The 21,536-nt window shown below is 37.1% G+C and overlaps 1 protein-coding gene across 1 annotated transcript in view; it reads right to left on the bottom strand.

The window, feature by feature from the left end:
- The window catches only part of LOC121330385 (golgin subfamily B member 1-like), a 28,229-nt gene that overhangs the window by 3,728 nt on the left and 2,965 nt on the right, over positions 1-21,536 (bottom strand). Inside the window, exons 7-22 of the mRNA XM_041276866.1 lie at positions 21,288-21,473; positions 20,998-21,120; positions 20,580-20,693; positions 19,910-20,204; positions 19,515-19,630; positions 18,968-19,085; positions 18,752-18,843; positions 17,981-18,131; positions 15,694-15,803; positions 15,099-15,222; positions 14,107-14,237; positions 12,973-13,082; positions 12,554-12,722; positions 12,243-12,347; positions 1,225-12,144; positions 779-936 (exon numbers count right to left, since the gene is read on the bottom strand). Of these exons, the coding sequence (XP_041132800.1) occupies positions 779-936; positions 1,225-12,144; positions 12,243-12,347; positions 12,554-12,722; positions 12,973-13,082; positions 14,107-14,237; positions 15,099-15,222; positions 15,694-15,803; positions 17,981-18,131; positions 18,752-18,843; positions 18,968-19,085; positions 19,515-19,630; positions 19,910-20,204; positions 20,580-20,693; positions 20,998-21,120; positions 21,288-21,473 (13,022 nt within the window). The remainder of the gene's footprint in view (positions 1-778; positions 937-1,224; positions 12,145-12,242; positions 12,348-12,553; positions 12,723-12,972; positions 13,083-14,106; positions 14,238-15,098; positions 15,223-15,693; positions 15,804-17,980; positions 18,132-18,751; positions 18,844-18,967; positions 19,086-19,514; positions 19,631-19,909; positions 20,205-20,579; positions 20,694-20,997; positions 21,121-21,287; positions 21,474-21,536) is intronic.

The following is a 21,536-nucleotide window of genomic DNA, read 5'->3' as shown; positions in this document are numbered from 1 at the left end:
TGCTTTAATAATAATGTGCTACTTAACCAAAGCCTTTGTGGTTTAGTAAGGGCACTCATCACATAAGCCAACTTCAAGCAACATTCATCTGTAAATCATCAAAATCAGCTGCCTACGGTTGACAAGAACAAGTGATTCATTGCAATTCAGCTTTGAGAATACAACATATCAAAACAGCAGGGATGATATAAGACTCACATTGCATTAAATGTATTGATGCAATGGGATCTTTCCCAGGAATACTGATCAACAGATTGTGAAGAAGACACTAAAAAGAAGCTCTCCCATAATTCTCTGTAGCATTAAAAGCATCATTTAAAATGTGCTTAATCTAACAGCATTCATGGTGTGCTGTGACTTTTACTTAATAGTCGAGCTCAGGTCACATGTATTGCCACAAGAACTGAAAGTTAGATAATGTCTTGTTCCCAGGCAATGAGACTCGAGACATAAACTCCATATAATGTGCAATGCAGCCTTTCTGAAATAATCTCAGTAGTTAGGATTCATTTTATGATGGAACAAATTTATGTAAAATTAAGCAGCCCTTATAACAAGTCACACATCTAATTCAAATTCACTCAAGTCTTATCAACATCAAAGAAATTATATTTCAAGGTGCCTAAATGTTAGGCTGCATTAAAATCCCCAGAGGGTTTAGGGAAAGCACCTGCATAAAAACAATGTAGCACTTGCTGTAATTTAGCTACAAAACCGGAAAAATATGTGGACTTGGTAGTTTGAAAATGAAGCTCAATTAGTTTCACTGGTAACTAACCTTAGCTCTGCAAGCTCTGTCTGGTACGCCCCAACGTCTTGCTCGGTTTGCAGTCTGAAGGCATCAGCTTGCTGCAGGGCCTTTTGAAGTTCAGCAGCTTTACTTTTCATCTGTGATAACTCCATACGTTCAGACCTCAGGCTAGTGATCTCTTCTAACTGAAAACCAAACAGGTTTTTAACAAATCTGCAGGCCACTGTCGTTTGTTTTTGTATTTGACTGTGTTTTGTTGTGTTCATGTACATGTGCGGTAGTTTGTTTTAAAAAATTGGAGTTCAGGATTATACGTGGGATTTGATCCATCACCTAATTTAATCATACATAGGTCTCATGCCACCACTGTGTATAATACTGTAAAACACTGAAGTTTATAGTAAAATTATCATTCACCATGTATTATTATAATAATTGCAAACTGAGTTTTGTAGTGCTGTCAACACACTTACCAGCCTGCCATTATCTGCCTGGAGTGCAGTACAGTTATTCAGATCAGTGGCATTGTTCACAGGTGAAGCTGCCCCCTGTCTGGACTCATAAACTCGTTTTGATCTGCCCAGTTCTTGCAACAGCCTGTCTCTGTCATCCTGAAGACTGGCCATCGATTTGGAAAAAGCAGTCATCTGTCGGGTGTAAGTCTCCTTTTCAGAGGAAAATCTCTTAATTTCAATATCTCTATCCGCCACTGCCTTGCGCAGATCTTCTATTTGAACCATCAGCTGATTATAAGTATTGTCACTTTCAAAGGCAGAGAGTGTCCGCATCAAAACCGCTCTTTCTTTTACCAAAGCGTTCAATTCAGATGTAGCATCACTGAGCTGAAATTCAAGTTTGTTGACTTTGCCTGATGCAGTTTTCAGTTCATCATCATACTTCACTTGCAAGTGCTTAAAGTCTTCAATGAGTTTGTCTCTATCATTCTGCAAAGCAGCCATTGCTTTTCCAAAAGACTCATTTTGAGATTTCAATTCCTTGTTTAGGGTCTTGGCTTCCAAAATGGTCTGTTCTGCCTGCATCAGGTCTCTTGAAATTTCTGCAACTCTTTCTTCTGCTGTCTCCGATACATTTCTCATGAGGTCAACATCCCGTTCAAAAGCTGAAAGTTCTTTGTTATACTTTGCTTCTGCAGCTGACAATATCTTGTCTGTGTCCTTTTCAATTTTTTTAACTTTTATTTTAAGTTCATTAGTGGTGGCTTTTTGTGCATCCAGGTTTTGTTTCAACTCGTTACATTCTGTGGTCTTGGCTACAATTTTCTCCTGCAGATCAGCAATCACCTTGGTCTCATTCATTTCTAATTTCTCCTTGGTCATTGTGGTTATAATGGCTTCAAGTTCCTGAACCTGAATTCCTAATTTTTCTTTCTCAGATTCTAAAGACTTTATTATCTCAATCTTTTGCTCAAGGTCACTTAAGGCACCCTGATACTGTTTCTCAACAACAGCCTTTCCATGTTCAAGGTTTTTAATTGAATCCAGTTGTTTTTTCAGAAGTTGTTTTAGCTGGTTGTCCTTTAGAGATAAGACTTGGTTAAGGTCCTCTCTATATCGTATTAGTTGTGCTTTAAGCAGGGCGTTTTCAGAATTGAGATCATCCATTTGATGAAGGAGAGTCTTAATTTCCTGCTTCGATGTTTTGCTTTCAGTTTCTTCCTCTTGACTTAAAATGGCTTTCTCATTAGCAACACTTTGATACCATTCCTCTAGAACCTTGTATTCAGACAGTAAACCATCTCTGTCACTTTGTGAAGAGGTCAATGCATTTTTTAAGTTTACCATTTTTGCAGCCATTTGTTCTTTCTCCTGAACTGACTTCTCATATTTCACTTGAAGATTTTTAATTCTGTTTTCCAGCCCTCTGAATGCCTTGTCTCTCTTTTCCTTTTCATCATAAAGAGCACTTAAACGCACCTCATAACTAGCAATCTGAATTCTGTTCTGATTCTGTATCTCTGCTAGATAGCCAGACATTTCTCCACATTTAGACGAAAGCAGCATGGAAATCTCAGTATCTTTGTTGACAAGGAGTGACTTTAGCTTCTTGGCTATAGCTTCCTGTTTCTCAAGATCGACTTGTAATGTATCACTGATTGACTGGCTAAGCTGAAGTTCAGAATCTGTGTCAGTAACCCTTTTCTCCAGTGTCAGCAGCTCTGCTTTCATTTGGACAGCAGAGTCTTCACTTTCAGCTAGTTGGTGTTGAAGTGCCTTTTTATCCTCTTCTAGTTTTTGAACATGATCTTTCTGTTCTTCGAATCTTACTTTTAACATTTCAAAATTCTGTGAAAGTTCTCTGCTGGTTGCAATCAATAGTGCCTTTTCTTTCTGAAAATCTATATACGCAGCTTTATACCTGGACTCTGTTTCATCAAAGGCCACTTCCAGTTTTGAGGACTTGTGCTGAAACTCACGAATCTGCACATCCTTTATTTTCATTTCCTCTGTAAGCTGAAGTACTGCAAGTTTTTGATCTAGACATTGTTTTTCCTTGTCTTCAATTGCCGCTTGAAATCTTAATTCCCATTGCTTTGTCTCATCTGCAACACTGTCTCCGTTATTTTGAAGGGATGACATAGTATGAGAAAAGGCTGCCAACTTGGACAAGTTTGTATTCGCCTCTTTCTCAAGTTTCTTAGTAAGCAAGTCCCTAGACTCAATATCACTCTTTAACTGAAGGACCTCCTCTCGATTTCTCTCTTTCTCCCTCTGAAGAACATTTATTCTTTCCTCAATTTTCATTAGCTTGTTTTTATAGAGAGCTTTCTGTTGTTCATTGACCTGTTCCAACTCTTTCTTTCTGTTCATCTTTTGAAGCTCTGCTTGCGCCTCCTTTTGTACCAGTTCTTCTTTTAATCTATCATTTTCAGACAGAACTCTTTCTGACTGTTTTTTAGCCTCACTTAGTAGCTCTTTATATGAGGTTATCTCTTTGTAGAGATTACCTATTTCGTCATCAAACTTGGAAACCTTTTCATTCACACTCTTCAGTTCCTTTTCTGTTGCATCACGCTCTGACTGAGACAATTTAAGAGATTTTTCCAAGTCCAATATCAACTCCTGATATTGAATGCAATCCTTTTGCATCTGGTTGATTTCCTGATGTTTTTCTCTTAACAGTTCCTGCAATTCCTTGGTCACACTTTTAGATCCCTCTTTCCCTCTTTGAGCAGCCCTCAGTTTCTCCTCAAACTCCCTCACCAGTTTAACCTGCTGCCCTTCTTTCTCCCTGATCAGGCCATGTTTTTCTTCCTTGATCTCACTCAACTGAGTAGATAACAGATTATTTTGCATACGCAGGGTGCTGACCGTGTCAGTCAGCAGGTCGAGCCTTTCAGCACTCTTAAGCAGCACCGTCTCTAAATACTCGTTCTCATTTTTTACTTTTTCTGAAATCTCCTGCACATTTTCAAGTTCTTCTTGAAGAAGGGACTTGTCATCGTCCAAAATCCTCACCTTCTCATTGAGACTTATGGTCTCTTGCAGATTACTATTAATTTCACTATCAAGTTTTGCTATAGTGTTATCCCTCTTATCCAGTTCTACTTTGTGTTGCCTTTCTAATTCAGTCACTTGTTCAGACAGTGATAATTTTTCTTGCTGTAGTGTTTTAATAACTTCAACTTTGGCTACAATGTCTGCTTTCTGAGATTCAAGTTCGGCAGCCAACAAATCTTTTAAACCGAGAGCCTCATTTATTTTGATTTGTAGGTCAGATTGAGCTTTAGTTTCAACTTGAAGCTTTTCTAAAGAGGATCTAGTTGCTTCAACATCACTAAGCAGACTAGATTTTTCACTCTGAATCTCATTTAGTTTTTTTCTGAGTTTTTCACATATTTCTTGTAACTCTTTATTCTCCTCTTCTAGCTCTGTTTTCTTTAGAGCCAGTTCTTTGACAGTTCCTTGCTTCTTTTCAGCCATTTTCAACTGATCATTCTTAATTTTTTCATTCTCTTCCTCTAGTTCTTGGATCTTTTGTTGTTTTAGTTTTGCAAATTTTCTCATTTTTTCTTTTTGTTTTTCTTGTTCCTCTTTAGCTTCGTTTAACTGCTTCTCTAACACTTCTTTCTCAGTTTCAAGTCTGCATCTCTTTGAAAGCACCTCCTGCTTCTCTTTTCTGGTTGTCTCAACCAACTGCCTCATCTTATCCATTTCACTGCTGATGTTTTCATAGGCTTGCAGAAGAGATTCATACTCTTGCTTTAACTCTTTGTGCTTGGACTTCCATTCTGACAATTCTTCTGTTTCGGAATCTTTCAATGATTCCAATTGGCATGAGAATGCTTGCTTCTGTTGCGTTATATTTTCAATTGTATGTTTAAGACTTTCACATGCAGCACTGAGGCTATGGTTATCACTTAGAATTTTGTCTACTTCTGAAATAAGGATTTCTTTTTCATCACTTAGGGCTGTGATAGAAACTTTCAAGTCCCCCTGCTGGTTTTTCATATCAGCCAAAGATTTCTCAAGACTAGAAGACATACGGATTAATTCTTCCTTTTCAGAACATAATGTCTGAATTTTGTCCTTGAGAGATTTGTTCTCTTTTAAAGCTTCTTTACGAGATATTAAAGCTGCTTGGAGCTTTCTAGTGATCTGTTCATTAGATTTGCTCACATCGGATTGCTCCTTGCTTAGATGAGACATGTCTGCTGCCTTTCGATGCAGTTCATGTATTTCTGTTTTCACCCTTCCCCTCTCCACTTCATGAAGGTGAAGCTCCTTCTGCATTTGCAACTCCAGTGCTGCTAGAAGCTCTTCTTTTTCAGAAATACTTGATTTGAGAGACAGAATAGCATTTTCTTTTTCTTCAAGTATTACCTGCAGCTTTTCAGTTTGTGACTGCAACAGAAATAGCTTTTCTTCATGCTGGGCAGCAGCAGATTGCAACGAGTATACTTTTTCAGAAAATTCTTCTTTTAGTCGGTTTGATTCATCCAGTTTTTCTTGCAGGGTGACACTTTCTTCTCTGAACTTTTCCAATGAACAAAAGATATCTTCCTTTTCTTTCTCTATTTTTTCCAGGTGTAACTTGTAGCTTTCGGTTTTAGCTTTGGACTGCTTCCAGCGGCTCTCCATTTGCTCAGATTCAGCTTTTATACGAACTTTCTCCAGTTCGAACTGGTGCTGCATTTCAGCAAGAGTATTCTTCATGGCCTTGCATTCATCAGACTTTTCAGCAATCAAGGAATGTACTTTTTCAAGTTCTTCCTTCAACTCGTTGTTCGCCTCAAGAAGCATCTTATTGCTATTGTTAAATGCTTCAGACTGGGAATCTTTTTCTTTTTTAATGTCCTCAAGGGACATTGTAAAATATTCAACGTCACTCTGGGTTTTTCTCAACTGGTCCTGCAATTCAATGCACTCGTCTATTAGCACCTGCTTTTCCTGCTGGTGCTGTTGCTGTGCAATGTTAACAGTCTGTTGCAGAATTAATAGTTCTTCAGTCTTCTCAGTGATCTTTATGTTCGCCTTTTCAAGTTCTGATCTTACTTGTTCAATCTCTCGTGCAAGTTCTTTTGAATCATCTTCAAGTGTTTTTTGGGAATTGGCATTATTTTCTAACTCAGAAGTCATATCTGACATTTTAATTTTAAGGGTATTTCCCTGATCATGGTCACGTAAGGCACTACATGTTTTGTTTTCCAGCTCTTCCAGTTGCATCTTTACCTCCTGCAGGGATTTCTCTTTTTCTTCAAGAAGAGCATTAATGGAATTCAGCTGACTCTGCAGTCCATCTATGACCTCCCGGTTATTCTCAAATTCTTTTAATTTGCAACAGTAGTCTTGCTGAATAGTGGTTAGTTGTTCCTTGGTAGTTCTCAGTTCTTCAGCCTGTTGAGAACATTCTCTTAAAAGCTTGTCAAATTCTTCCTTTTGTTGTGTGGATTCCGCTCTTAGGTTTCTCTCTTTTTCTTGAGCCTTCTTTATAGCTTCTCTTCTGGCTAAAAGTGCTGCATGCAGTTTCTTTTGTAAAAGCTCTTTCTCTTGTTTAAGCTCACAACGTTCATTATCAAAGGATTTCTCATTTTCTTTTGAACTACACTGAAGAGCCTCAATAACAGCATCCTTTTCCATGACAGCCTTCAGTGCATCAGCAAGACTAGTCTCTCTCTCAAGTACTGTTATTTCCAGGTGCCGTATGTTATCTTCCAAGTGACCTACAAGGGTTGCTTTGGTGGAAAGGCTCCGAGCAAACTCATTAATGTCAGCTTCTTTCTGTAGAATTTGTTGTTTTAGAAGTTCTAAATGAGATTCCTGTTCTTTGCCTCTTGTCTGAGCCTGAGTTACTTGTGAGGTTAACTCTTGTACTATGTTTTGCAGATCTGCTGTTTCTTTATCCTTATAAAAATCATCTTGACTTTTCTTCTCAAACTCCTCCATCTTCTTAATCAGTTCCTTTCTTACCAACAGAGCAGCTTGAAGTTTCCTTTTCAATAGGTCCTTCTCTTTGGCAAGTTTGTCATGCTGTACTTTCAGCTGCTCATTTTCACTAATTAAACCTTGATTCTCAACATCTTTTGATTGGACAAGGGCTTGAGAATGTGACAGTGTGTTCTTGTATTCTTCAAGCTGCTGGTACAGGCTTTCAAGTTCCTTGGTAGAGCAACTATGTTTTTTTTCAAGGTGTTCTAGTTGCACAATCAAACTATTCTTTTCCTCTCTGTGCTTTAGCATTTCATTAGATGCAGACTCCATAACCTGAGTGACAGATAAGTCCTTCTCCCTCAGCTGCTGACTTATTGAGGTAAGCAATTCTTTCTGTTGATTTACCTGAAGTGTCAAACTTTGTATCTGGCCTTCCTTTATGAGCAAATCATTAAGATGTTGTGTACCCTCCTTAACTGTAGAATTTACTTTATCTGTAGAAATATCCAGTTGTTCTTGCAGGTTCGTTACTTGTTGCTGTAATAAACATACTTGCTTCCTTTCGTCCTGAATGTATTTGTCTTTTTCTGACATTTCAGACACTTTTTGCTGCCATACCTCAGTGTTTCTGTCTAATTCTTGCTTCAGGGAATCCACTTTAGACTGATGCTTTAATTTTAACTGTTTCATTGCCGCCTGTAAAGCGAACTTTTCTTCTTCAAAAGCCAACAGTTTTTCAGACATTGATTGAGAGAATTCTGAAAGATCATGTTGACTGGACAGTTTTTCAGTCTGCAAGTTTTTAATTTCTTTTTCCCTCTCTGACAGAATCTGTCTCGCTAATAAATCTTTTTTCTGAACCACTAAACACATTTCTTCTAGTTTAATTTGATTTTCTGCAATGTGCTGACTCAGGTCTGCTACCACCATGTTCTTTTCTGTTAGTTCATTAGAGCTCATTTTAAGTGCAGAAGACACTTCAGCAAACTTTTCCTGCATGTTATCTAGGTCCTGTTGCAGTGCTTGGATTTTAACATCTTTTGACTTCATCTCATTTGCTAAACTCCTCAACTGCTCAGTTAGAAGACTGTTTTTCTGATTATCCCTATCAGCCAACCATTCCTTTTCTGAATCCATTAGTGTTTGTTCTATTTTCTGTATTTCTAATTTCAATCCGGTGACTTCTTCACCTTTGGCACTAACCTGCATTTGAAGTTGTTCCTTTTCATTCTTCAATCGTTCCCCTGCTTCGTTCAGATTAGCCACCACTTGCTCACATGTCTGCAATTCATCTTTCTTTTTCTGCAGTTGGTCGCTGTAGTTGTTGATAAGTTCCTCTTTCTCTGCAATGGTTCTGTCAATGTCTTGTTTCAGAACCAATTTTTCTCTAAGCGCTGAATCCAGCTGCTGTTGTAAGCTGTGAGTCATTAACTGCATTTCTTTATTCATGTTTGAATTCTTTTCATTCAAAGACAGAATTTCTAAATGTAAGCTTTCTATATTTTGTAATTGTTCAGCATATTTGCTATTTAGGGACTGTACAACAAGTTCTCTTTGTTCCACAGCCTGGTTTGCCATGTTCAACTGGGCCACAGCTTCAAGGTTTTCTGCTTTTAGTACCTCTATCTCAGCAGCCAAAGCATTATCCTTTTGCTGCAGATCAGCATATGAAACCTTGTTCTTCTCCAGTTCAACCTTGAGCTGTTCCACTTCATTTTTAAGTGTGCTTGAAGTGTTTTCTATAGCCTTTATAATGTCATCCTTTTCACTTATCAATCTGTGAAGACTAGATATCTCTTCACTTTTCTGTGAAAGAGCTGAACTGATTTCCCGTAGCTGCTCGGTTTGTGTTGTGTATTGCTCTTGTAGATTAGAGAAGGCCGTCTGTTTTTCCCCAGCTGATTTATCTAACATTTTAGATTCTGAGATTAGCTTTTGCACTTGGCTTTGTAGTTGAGATATTAATTCTGTGCTTTCCATTAACTGAGATTTGAAAAGTTTTGCTTCCTCTGCTTGTTCTTGCAGTTCCTGCATTGCCTTGGTTTGCTCCACAATATAAGTCTCTGTTTTCAAGATTGTTTCATTCAGTTGGTTTATTTCAGAGCGTTGAGCGGTGATGTGTTCATTCAGCCCTGAAGCAGTCTGTTGTAGGGTTGAGAGCTGGTCTTTAAGACTCTCGCATTCAGTCTGTTTACCCTGATATTTTGAAATCAACTCCTCCCTTTGAACCAGTGAACTCTCTTCAGTCTGTTTCAGATTTGACTCCTTTTCTTTAACAGCAACTTTCAGTGCATCTGACTCGGTGGTTACTTGCTCCAACTGAACTCTGAGCTGAGATGCAGCATCTTCCAGATCAGAAAACTGGGCCTTTAAGCTAACATAATCATCAACTTTTTTTTTCAGCAGTGCCTCTTTTTCGGTCATGCTGTATTGTAACTGATCAGACCTCTCAGTCATACTTCTAAGTTGCCTCTCGAGATCAGTTATCATCTCCAGGTATGCATTAAGTTGTGATTTTAACACCTCAGATTCTTCTGCCTTATCCTTAAGCTGTTTAATTTCTTTTTGTTGCATTTTCAGGGTCTTTTCTTTTTGCTGCAGTGCTTTCTGCATATCCTGACCTTGCGTTTGAAGCTGAGCAATTACTGCCATATTCTCAGACAGCTGACCTTCCTCTTCCATGTACTTTGTCTGCAACTGCTTTATCAATAGGTCTTGCCGATTCAAAGATTCTGTTTTCTCTTGTAAACTTATATTTAAGCTCTCTGCATTAGTATTCATGTTGTCCAACTGTTTGTTTAATAAAACTATACATTCCTCTTTTTTAGATAACTCTGACTGGAACACAGCAATTTCGTTCAACTTTCCTAATATGTCTGCTTTTGTGTCCTGAATTTCTGCGTTTAATATTTGGACCTGGCTCTGCAACTCTGCGGCTTCAGTTTGGCTCAGAGTTGCCTGTTCATAAAGTTTGCTGTAATCAACATTCCGATTATTCAAAGTGGTTTTAAGATCCTCATTCTCAGATTTCAGTTTCACAGATTCTTCATTCATGACATCAATTTGACTGCTTAGTACCGTAATTGCTTCATTATTTCTTTTTATCTGATCAAACAGGTCATTACATTCACAGATTCTACTTTTCAGGGCTACTTCTTTTTCTTCCAAACTCTGGGTAAGTTTCTTGCCTTCATCTTTTAGAGAATCTACTTCATTTTGTAAATTTACAACAGACTCATTTTGCTTGTTTATTTGTTTCTGCAAGGAATAACATTCAGTAACTTTCTCCTGTAGTAACAAGTCCTTTTCAACCAGCATCGATTGTAATGTATGATTCTGTTCTTGAAGCATAGGCAGAGTTTCCTGCAGTTGCCCGAGCTGGCTTTGTAGATTTTCACATTTAGTAACTTTATCAATAATTGCTTGTTCCTTTTCAGCAATGTTGCATTTTAACTGGTCTACCTGAGAAGTTAGAAGCTGTACTTGGTCTTGCAAATGTGTAATCAATTCTTGGTTCTCAGAAAGCAGTTTTGCAAGAGTATTACACTCACTTGTTTTATCCAACAACTTTTCAGCAACCACATTTTGATTTTGCTCTAAGAGCTTAACAAGATCCTCAGTCTTTGAGGTCAGTAATTCTTTTTCTTTCTGCATCACTGCAACAGTCTTTTCATACTCTGAAATGTGCACCTCATTTGCAGATATCCTACCCTGTAACTCACTAACAAGATCTTGCTGCTTTGATTTCAAACTCTCCTGGTCAGATAGCTCTCTCTTTAGCTTTTCACTCTCATTAGTAAGCTGGTTCACTCGACACTGCAGATTCTGATTTACTCCCTGAACATTAGCAGCCTTTTCATTTAAATCAGCAGCAAGCTTTGTTTGAACCAAAATTTCATTGTCCTTTTCCTCAACAATGGTCTGGAGTTGGTCATTTTTATTGTTGAGAGTCTTAATTTCTGTTTCTAGTTTCAAAACAGATTCAGATTTGACCTCAAGCTGTTCTTTGAGTTGTATACATTCTGTCTCTTTGATCTGCAACTTTTGACTTAGTTTCAGTTTAGTTTCTTCTGCCTCCTGCTGAGCAACCTTAAGTTTTTCCTCCAGACAGGATATAGTCTCCAGGTTTTCATGCACTGCCCTTTTGACCATTTCTTGGTGTTCCACTTGTTCTGCAAGTTGTTTGGATAATATGAGAAGCTCTTCATCTTTTCTTGCTGCCTCAGTAAGCAGCTTGTTGCATTCATCCTTAAAAGATTTCAGTTCAGTTTCAAAACTCTGCTCTTTTTTCTCTTTTTCCTGCAGCAGGGTTTTCAGATTCTTGTAAGCAGTATTTGTTTCTTCAAGCTGAGCAGCCAGCTTATTTGTCTCCTCAAGGTTTTTGGTATCTACCTCCTGCAATCTCCGAGATGATGCAGTAACCTGCTCTTTCAGAAAAGATAACTGAGTCTCACATTCTGCAAGATGAGTGCGATGAGTAACATTCAGCTTTTGAATATCAGTTCGAAGGTTCTGAGTAATCTCGTTACCAACATGAACTTGTTTTAAAAGTTCTTCAACCTCACTGCATTTAGCTTTATTTTGCTCTCTAGTATTGCTCAGTTCCATCTCCATCTCTTTCAGTTCCTCCACAAGAGAGGCAAGCTTGGTGTTCATGGTCTCCTCATCTGAAGACTGGGACTCTCTTATTATTTGAGCCTGCCTCTCTGCCTTCACCAAAGCAGTCTCCATTCCACCCACCTGCTCCTCTTTGTATTTAATTTGTTGTTTCAGCTGCAAAACCTGATCAAGGTACTCAGTCATGCTGTTGGAAAGGGCAGCGATTTCTTTGTCTCTCTCCAAGAGAACATCTTTAAGATTATCAATCTCTCTCTCACAGCTTTGAAGGTTGTGAATCAGCAGAGCACGTTCTTCCAAATGGGTGGAATTTAATTTGTCAAGTTCATCATTAGTCTGATCTAAGTCACGCTGAAGCATTTCAATGGCAACATCTTGCTTTTGAGTCTACAAGTTTCAAAAGGAAAAAAAAAAAAGAAACACATCAAAATACACAAGGTCCCACCAGAATGATACAATAAAATCTAGTATTTGTAAAAAGTTACCTTTTCCTTGGCAGCGCTCAATCTATGTGTAAGGTCTGCAACAGAAGTCTTCAGTTCAGAACACTGTTTTTCATAAGTACAACACTTCCCTGTAAATTCAGCCACCTGAAAGTAAAAACCCAAATGAATAAACTTCAAAACAAAACTGTTGCTCCAACCATAATACTTTTAGGAACTTTCTTTAGCATACAAATAATGTTAAGTTGTATTTTCAAAATAAATCATATGCATATTTTATTTAAGACAAGAAGTCATACACCCCTGCCCCCCAATAAAATACATTTGCCTGTGGTTGCATTTTACATCCTTACATTTTGCTCAGCTTGCAGAAGCTTGTCAGTGAGTTCTTTGTTTTGCACCTCCTTCTCCTTCAAAGAGTCTCTGAGGTTTTTGATTTGTTCAAGCTTTTCAGAGTTTCCCACCAGTGTCTGCTCCTTCTCAATCAGTGAAGATTCAAGAATTTCTTCCCTGTCACTAAATCTAAATTATACATATGTTAAAAAAAAAAAAAAAGTCTCCTTTGATGTTGTATTGTTGTGTAAACCGAACAATAAACAGATAACAAATCTATTACAAACATAAATAAGTACTTTTTATATTTGTACAAAAACAAATTAAAAAATAAAAATACTGAATTGTTTGAAAATGCTACCCCACCCCCCCAAAAAAAATAATCCACACACTTTATTTGCTAAATTATCTTGTTTATTACTTTGGTTTCATTTCTTACCCTTTTAGCTGTTCATTCAGACTGGAAATCAGCACCTGATGTTTCTCAGTGTCTCTGTTATGCTGACTGCGCAGATTAGTTAGTTGGCCCTGTAGACGTTCATTTTCATTCTGCATTAAAAAAATAAATACAAAAAATACACCATCACATTGATAGAAGCTCAAACCCATCTATTAAATTAACAGATCTTGGGCCACTAAACTGTAAACACACACACTTATCCCAGTTGTCTGATAAATATTAGCCCAAATGAAACTAAAAGTTATCTTCAATTTAGTTAGTTGTACTGTATTTCCTTGTTCAGACTATCCCAAGCATAAGTGTACATTTCTATTTGTAAAATTTAGTTAATCAAAACACACCCACATGGCATAAAAGGAACCTACCACCATTTTTTTCTTAAATGTATTGATTTTTTTTCATTCAATTGCTTCTAGAAGAAAGCCAATTCTTATATCGATCACAGGTGTTAAGTTTACCTTTTTTTTTTTTTTTTTTTTTTTTAAACTTGGCCAAACTGGTGAATTGACATAGGTTGTAAGCTCCTTTTACCTCAATGAAATTAGTTTTACAAAGAATTGTTGTTAGATTAAGATCCCTTCCACGGTGTAAACACAACAAAACCATATAATTCACTGCCAGCAGGGAGCGATAAACCCACATGTACGTGGAAACCAAACCAGACGATGTGTGTGACAAACAACATGGCAAAACTCAGCTGTCACCTCTAGAGGCTGTGTTTGCCAGCACACAGGGGTAACACACACCTGGGTAACCCTCAATGGCTGCCCCTCTTCATCTACATCAAACACCACCTGTGTTAAAAGGCTTTGTTACAAGATCCTAATTTGCATAAGAAAAAACCCACATTTTGTTCAGCTGTTTTCTCTATTCTTATCTTACAAATGGTCTTTTTTCTTTCTTTTTTAATCTATTTATTATTAAACTATTTTAAATAAAGTAAATACCACACAATTTGTATGCAAATTATTCTAAATCATTCCAATTATGCAACACATTGTTTGCCCTTTCTAAAATCTTGATGGATTTAAAACCTCAAAAAATTATATTATCAAATGCTTCTGCGCGATTTCAAATTTGCACAAAATGTGAAGCAATGAAGAACGTGCTTACCTGTAGTGACTCTATTCTTGCTTGAAGCTGTAACCTGTCCTCAAGATGCTGACATCGTTCTTCAAGTGTCAAGATCTGCTCTTGGAGCTGGTTCCTCTCCAATTCCAGCTCTTCAACCACAGACCTGAGTCCTGCATAATTAACGAAGCACAGCAACACAGTCAGGGACATGCACATGTATTGCTTTACATTATAATACTTGTAACAAATGTAAGTGATGCATCATGTTTATGTATTTAAAAAAAAACTCAAAATGTGTGGCAGGGACATTTTATACACTGTCCACTAACAATGAAGGAAGCAGGTAACTATGTTTATTAACAAAAGTTCTTGACATGTTCTACTTCTTTTATCGACTAGAATTATGTAGAAAGCGACGTACATTTTAATGCACTGCCTAAATAATTTTTTTGTTGGCAAAAGCCATTATAAAGCAACATTACATAGCATTGCATTACATTTCTAAAACGCGCCATTTTTTTCCAAAATACGTACTACATTTAATTCTAAATATAGTTGCAAGTATCCTTAATATATATATATTTTTTTTTTTTCAGTTCTCTATAGCTTTATTAAGACTTCAATAGAATTTGTTTTAAAGCCACATTTGTGCCTTCTCTTCAGACTCAAAAACCCTTAACTAAGTGTTCTTAATCCTACAAGAATATCAAAAACATGCATCTTACCAATTATGGACCATGGATTACCATATAATAATAAACACGAGTATTGGCACAGACCCATTCGTAAACAGGGACCAAGCAATAATCAACCCAAACTAGGCAGTTCATCCAGCACGCACATGCTTTAAAATACTTTCTAAAAAAACAAAAAGAAATGGTCAACCAAAAATTAAAAAAGTACAGAACCAGGCCCATAAGGGTTAGAAACTCCACAAAAATGGGTTATATAAATAATAAATTAAAAAATAAAAATCCACATAGAACAAAACATTGTGCATGCTTTAATAAACTGTCTAGTAGGTATCACACCTGTATTGTCAGAAGAGAACTCTGGCCACCAACCTCCCATGTTCTCTCCATCAGCAAAATCACTGCTGTCTGAAGTGTTGTTGGGATCCTGATAAGCTTGTTTTCCATCAAATTCATAATCCTCCTGGGAGCAAAGCAACAGGGGTAAGCAAACGAAAAACATTCGGCAAACACGAAACACACACAATAATATTAAATTCCTTCCCAACATTACTCTGCAAAATGTCCATGGAGAGTAACAGCTTGGATAGAACTCAAGGTCTTTCCTACACATCAAAAAAATTAAGAATGTAATTCTTCATGCGTGTCTTTTAGTTGCATCTTTCAGTGCCATGTTACTGTCCCTTAATATGTCACAAAATAACAGAAAAAGACAATTTAGTTTAACCGTGTGTAATAGATAATATGTAATAAAAATTGTACTGATTGAAATAACTTCTTTGTTGCTGAATGATATAATTGTGGTACTTAAGTATAATACTTTCTGTGAGAAACTTTGAGAAGTATACTTTACCATTTGTCATCAGCATTAGAATAGGTTTTTAGAATCACAAAGCAACCCTTTACTAACATGTTACATTTGAACTTCTCCTACCTGCAGATTGTGAGTGCTGTTGGCAGTCTGCTTCTGCTTGCCTCTTTTAGGTCTGAGCCCTCGAGCTTGCGCCAGCTCCTCCTCCAACTCCTGCTGCCGAGTGACTAGGGCTGGATCGGAGCAGCCAGGAAAGAACCAGTCATCCTCAATCAGTTTTGTGCCACAGGAAAGCAATTTCATTCAGACTCACAGCACAGAGCGTAAGCAACACGTAAACACGGACAGACTCACGAGAAAAACACGGCCAGACTCACAACTCTGTGACAATTCTGGAAACACTCAGCACCACAGACTTTGTGACTTCCCCGAAGCAAAATACAAGATTGAACTTTGACACCAAAATTGAAGTACAGAAATACTACAAGAGTTAGTAAGTGTACAGAGCTGAAGTCCAAAATATTTTTAATAACTGAATCTTCTTTGAATGGTTTTCAAATGCAAATGTAAGATTTATTTACTTCTTGACAATAACTAATGTAGTTAATAATCTGGATGATAACATCGCTAATTATAAATATCTACTTGCCAATATTGCCGACTACAATAAGTAGAATGCATAAATAAATAGAATTGCCATTAAGAAAAACATGGCTGTGCTTATTGTAGTTAGTTTTCTTATTAATGTTATTTCCATGGAGAAGTCACAAAGAAAATATGACACTGCAAATTTGCAACACACTTTAATCTTGAATTACATTGTTCTTAAATATTTGTGATTTTGTAGAAAATTTTAGGAAAATAAATTTAACGATATATAATATAACGATAAAACAAAGTACATTCCCATCTGTTTTGTGATTTAAAAAATAGAAATTCAGAGACTTGCTGTTGGCATATAAAAACTAAAAGTTATATGCAAAGCAAAGAAAAAATGTGATTTACAATGATTTTGTATGTAGACAAGGAGGCAGTTCTACTTTTCTGCTTAAATAACATTTGCAACTATCGATTCCCTGACACTTTTCCAAGTTTCATAGTATCTTAAATTGCACACATTAAAAAGTTTGCCCTACTTTAGAATGCATGTCCCAATGTCCCTGCCCGCAAGCTCAGGTCGTTTAGCTTCGACTCTTTGGAAAACTCTCCCAGCTTTTGTTCTCTCTTGCTTTCCATGCTCTTTAAGCCTGATAAACTGCTGTGTTGCTGCTACTATTTCATGTAATATGCTACTATCGTGTATTATGCATGGTCTTCTGACAAAAAAAAATAATAAGATGGCGGCATGCTGAGCACATTTTTAAACATGCCAATTAATCACTTTATGTCTGAACTAACAAAAGCCTACTTAAACTAGCCAATAAAACTTGCTGTGAAGCCTGGAGTCTCAAACTGCTGTGCAATGGGAGTCTTATCAGTTACCATTTAACAGTGAGGATATAATGGCTTTTCGGAGTCTCACGTGATCTGTGGTATCTTTATTTCTCAACAACATTAGTTATTTTCTTAAATCTTTGGTAAATCTGCAGTTAGCTAAAGTGTAAACATATCAGCATGCATTATGGCCTTTAAAAGCTGAAGCCAGAAACAGTATTCAATTAAAATCAACCTGATATCAGAAGCTGTGGAGCTGCCTTAAGTCTAGATGGAGTAAGCAGAGGCATTGTTAATGAGAGTGGGGTTAGAAATGGCAATGAAATCAAACATTAGTGTTGACATGCAGTATATAGAAACAAACAGACAAGACTACAGTAACTGACATTGCTGTACTGCTGGTAATTTACCCTCTGGTGAACTGTGACCTGGGAAATCATAAGCAGTACAGTGCTGTCAGTTACAGAGACCTGCATGCACAAAACTGATGGGAAACTGTTCTCAGTGGCTGGCCAAATCACAGTGTGGAGTAGGAGTGGAGGGGGCAGGGGCACTGAATGCTCGGCAGGAGTTATGGCAGAAAGATACAAAAAATAATAATAAAAAATAATAGTAAACACAAAAAAACACAGCGTGCTCAACCTAATAAACAATGCACAAACTGTTCAAAACCAATGAAGAAAAATGCTACTAAATACATGAAATATTTTCATCTCAAAAGAAGTTCAGTTTAATGTGATTGGCTGAGATAGCATAGCATTCAAGACACTGATTACTAATAGCTTGAGTCTGGTAAATGGATAATCTCAGCAAGACAGAATGATGAGAGCGTCCTTTCATATCCTTACCTGGGCTTTCTAATTATTAGAGAACATAGGCCATTCATATTCACTCTCTTAAGCACACATTTTAGAAAATCAATAGGATCTAGTTGAAAAATTAATGAGATGGGAAAGTAAATTCCCAGCTAATTTACCTTCCCTCTCCTCTTCTATATGTGTCATTCGTAAAGCCATTGCAGCTTTCTCCTCCCTGGCCTGGTCACGAACACCCTCGGCATCAGACACCATATCCTGCCACTCCAGCACATGGCTCTGCAGCTCGTCTGCACTGCCGGATTCACTGGTCTACAACCAAAACACAGACAGAACGGTATTTCACCAGACAAGGAAAACAACAACAAAAAGCATATTACAGTGTGTCTGTACAATATATCATTTACCATCATCATTTACTAAACAAACGCCTTTATCCAACTCGATTGCATGTGTTACAGGGCAGTAAAGGGTTATAACGTAAGCTAAATATCTAAATACTGTAGTTGATAATAAGTGCAAATAATACTACTGAAATACATTATGAACTAGGATGCAACAATATCTACAATGACATAGTAATGCAATAGTGGAGGATCTAGTAACTTAGTGCACAGATCAGGCAAGTCCAGTGCATAACAGGAGCAGTAGAGGAAGAGATCTACAAGTGCAGTCTAAACAGATGGGTCTTCAGGAGGCGGTGGAGTTAAGATCTACTTCTCATAACAAATGTCCCTGGCTTTACCAAACCAGGACAAGCGTTTGCCCAAAGATATAGCGTTAAATCATTAGCTCAAAACCTGTGGATTAACTTCTTGTAACAAATGAATATGCCAAGTTTGAATTATGTGCAGGTACTCATTTCCAAAGACACAGCCTTCCAGAATCACTGAAAGGGATCTTTATCAAAATTACTATATTTTTATTCAGACCTGAGAAGCTGCTCTCTTAGTAACTTGTTCCAGGTCAGCTTGCATCTTTCTTTGCTGTTCTTCATATATCTCAAGCTTAGCCACTAGCTCATCTGTAGCACCAAAAAAAAAAAAAAAGACAGTCAAGATAAAATATTATTTCCATGTGCTACTAGTGAATATCTTTCAAAAGCAGGTCTTTAAAAAAAAAAAAAAAAAAAAAAAAAAAAAAAATACCATTTAGTGTCTTTAGTTCTTCATACTGTTCCAGTTTCTGCAGAATCTCTTCTCTTTCACCTTCAAGCTCAGCAACTCTGTTTTTTAAGGCAGTATTATCTAAGCTTGTGGTTCCATACTACAAAAAAAATAAAAATAAAATAGACATTGAATGTTAGTTAGCTGTTCATATTAGCCATGAGAGATCAACAGCTTTTGGAAAACTGACACCTAGAAATCCCATACACAAAGTAGGTCTGGGATGCAAACTTATAACTTGCTGTGATATTGAATACCTTAACAAGGCCTGTGTTCAGTTTGCTACAATCAATACAATATTGCTTTCTTTACTATTTTAGGCAGGCACATAATTGACAAGAATGAATTAAGGATTGCTTTTGCAGTAACATTAAAAGATGAATAAGATCACTGAAGGCAGCTTGATAAAAAGTGGCACGTCGCAAGGCTACAGTAAAGCAAATGCTGACAAATAAAGGAACGCAGTTTGCAGTTTTGATTTTATTCTCATAGACAAACAAACCAAAAGGAATGAATTGCCTTTACTCACCTGAGCTTTTCTGAGTTCATCCTCCAGCTGTTTGATCCTGGATTTGGACCATGCTTTCATTTTGAGGAACTTGGCTTCAGATTTGCTGGCCTCCTCAGTTTTCAGCTTTGCTTGTACTGTTGAAATCATTTAAAACACATCATTAAAAGTGAAACGGTTGACTTCCTCAGACAGATCAAACTGAAAGAATGCACCAACAAGAAACAGAACACTGGAGTGCAAAAAAAAAAAAAAAAAAGCCAGTTCAACAGGTAAGGTAATAACAACATATTTTCTAATCTAAACTATTTCTGGCTTTTTAGCATGAATAACAAATTATCCACCATGCTATGCTATTGAAGGAAATCGTAAAGGTGCAATAAAACATTATGATCTTTCAGAGAAACACAACACACCTTCCAACTGTGCAATCCTCGGATTGCTACCAGCATCCACAGTGCTGTCCGTGGCCAGTGCCCCAGCAGCTTCAGTGTGATTTCTAACCTCTTCCAGTTCTTTCTGGAGCTGCAGGTAAGCCTGGTCTTTCTCAGACAGTTCGGTTTCATGCTTCTCCCTGACATGTTTCAGCTCTGTCTCGTGTTTCTGCATCAGGTCTCTCAGCTGGGCTCTCATTACATGCTTTTCAGCATCTAGCTTGGATTGCATGTTGTCTTTTTCTACTTGAAGACGCTTCATTTTTTCATTAAGTTCCTAAATAAATAAAATTACACAGCACCTTAACAGTATAAAGTTTTACTCTAATAAGCTATAATAAGTCTCAGTGAACAGTTAAAGAACCAGTAATAGAGACATTATCTAACTGATTATACCAACTACCAATAAGAAATACTCATTTGCAGTTAATGTATATAAGCATTTATCACAAGAATAAGCAGCCTCTCTCTTGTTGCTCACAGCTCAGCTCTGACCATACTACAATGTATGAACTGAGAATGTCAAAAAGAGAGAATATGGCTATTCTGATAATAATATAAACAAATATTGCACCCCTAGCTCAACACTCCTCAGCCTCACTTTTAGCTGAATGAAAATACGACAACTCGACCGTTCATTTGAAACCACTACCTTAATTTGCTGATCCCTGGTATCCAGCTCCCTCTGCAACACATCTACAACCTGGGTTCTTCCAAGCAGCACTTCCTCCTTTTCATGTAGTTTCTGTTTGAGGGTCTTCAGCAACTAGCAAGGGCCAATTAAAACCAATCAGCTTCCCCCCTCTTGAAAAAATCGTTTTTCTTGTAACACGTAAAGAGATAAACACTGGCGGCATCATTAACTAGACCCTTACTTTATTGTAAGGAAGTTTCCACAGGCATCAAGCTGAATATTGTGCGATATAGGACGTATACAACACCAAGGTTTTTAATATATAACCTAAAAGAGCTAGAGAAATATAATTACAGTACATCACTGCTAATGTTCAAGCTGCTACATTTCTTGTATTCATTACAATGAATTGGAATATAATAATTATGAGTTATACCTGTTCCAGTTCAGCACTAGCATCGGATTTTGCTGCCAGCTTAAAGAGCTCATGTTCATGCTTCTGGTATTGTTCAACAAGATTATTTTCTTTTTCCATAATAATATCTTTGAATGTCTGGATCTAAAACAAACAGAAGTGATAAAGCATTGTATTAAATTCCACTCACTGCAAAACATTTTATGACATGCAGGCAACATGCATAGGAAATAAACTCAAAAAAGTGTTGAATACAGTGCAAAAATTGTTTACTAAACACAAAACTCATATAGAAGCATTAAAACCCATACATTTTCCTTGTACATATTTTCTTTCCCCTCAAACTGTTTCTTTTCCGTAACAAGAAGTTCCTTCAGACTTTCTGACTGCTCCTTTAGAATGCTGTATTTCTCCTCACTTTCCTCCACTTTCTTTGTAAGATTCTTGACAAGCGTTTGAAGGTCTTGCAACGGAGTGTCTTTCTCTGTCATCTGAACCTGTAGAACGAACAAGTATAAGACTATAAGAAATAACTCAAGTAGAAAAGAAAAGGTGTTGGT

Source organism: Polyodon spathula, chromosome 17, assembly GCF_017654505.1.
Source record: "Polyodon spathula isolate WHYD16114869_AA chromosome 17, ASM1765450v1, whole genome shotgun sequence".
Classification (NCBI taxonomy): domain Eukaryota; kingdom Metazoa; phylum Chordata; class Actinopteri; order Acipenseriformes; family Polyodontidae; genus Polyodon; species Polyodon spathula.
The sequence above is the reverse complement of the archived record's forward strand: the minus strand, read 5'-3'. Positions and strand labels throughout refer to the sequence as shown.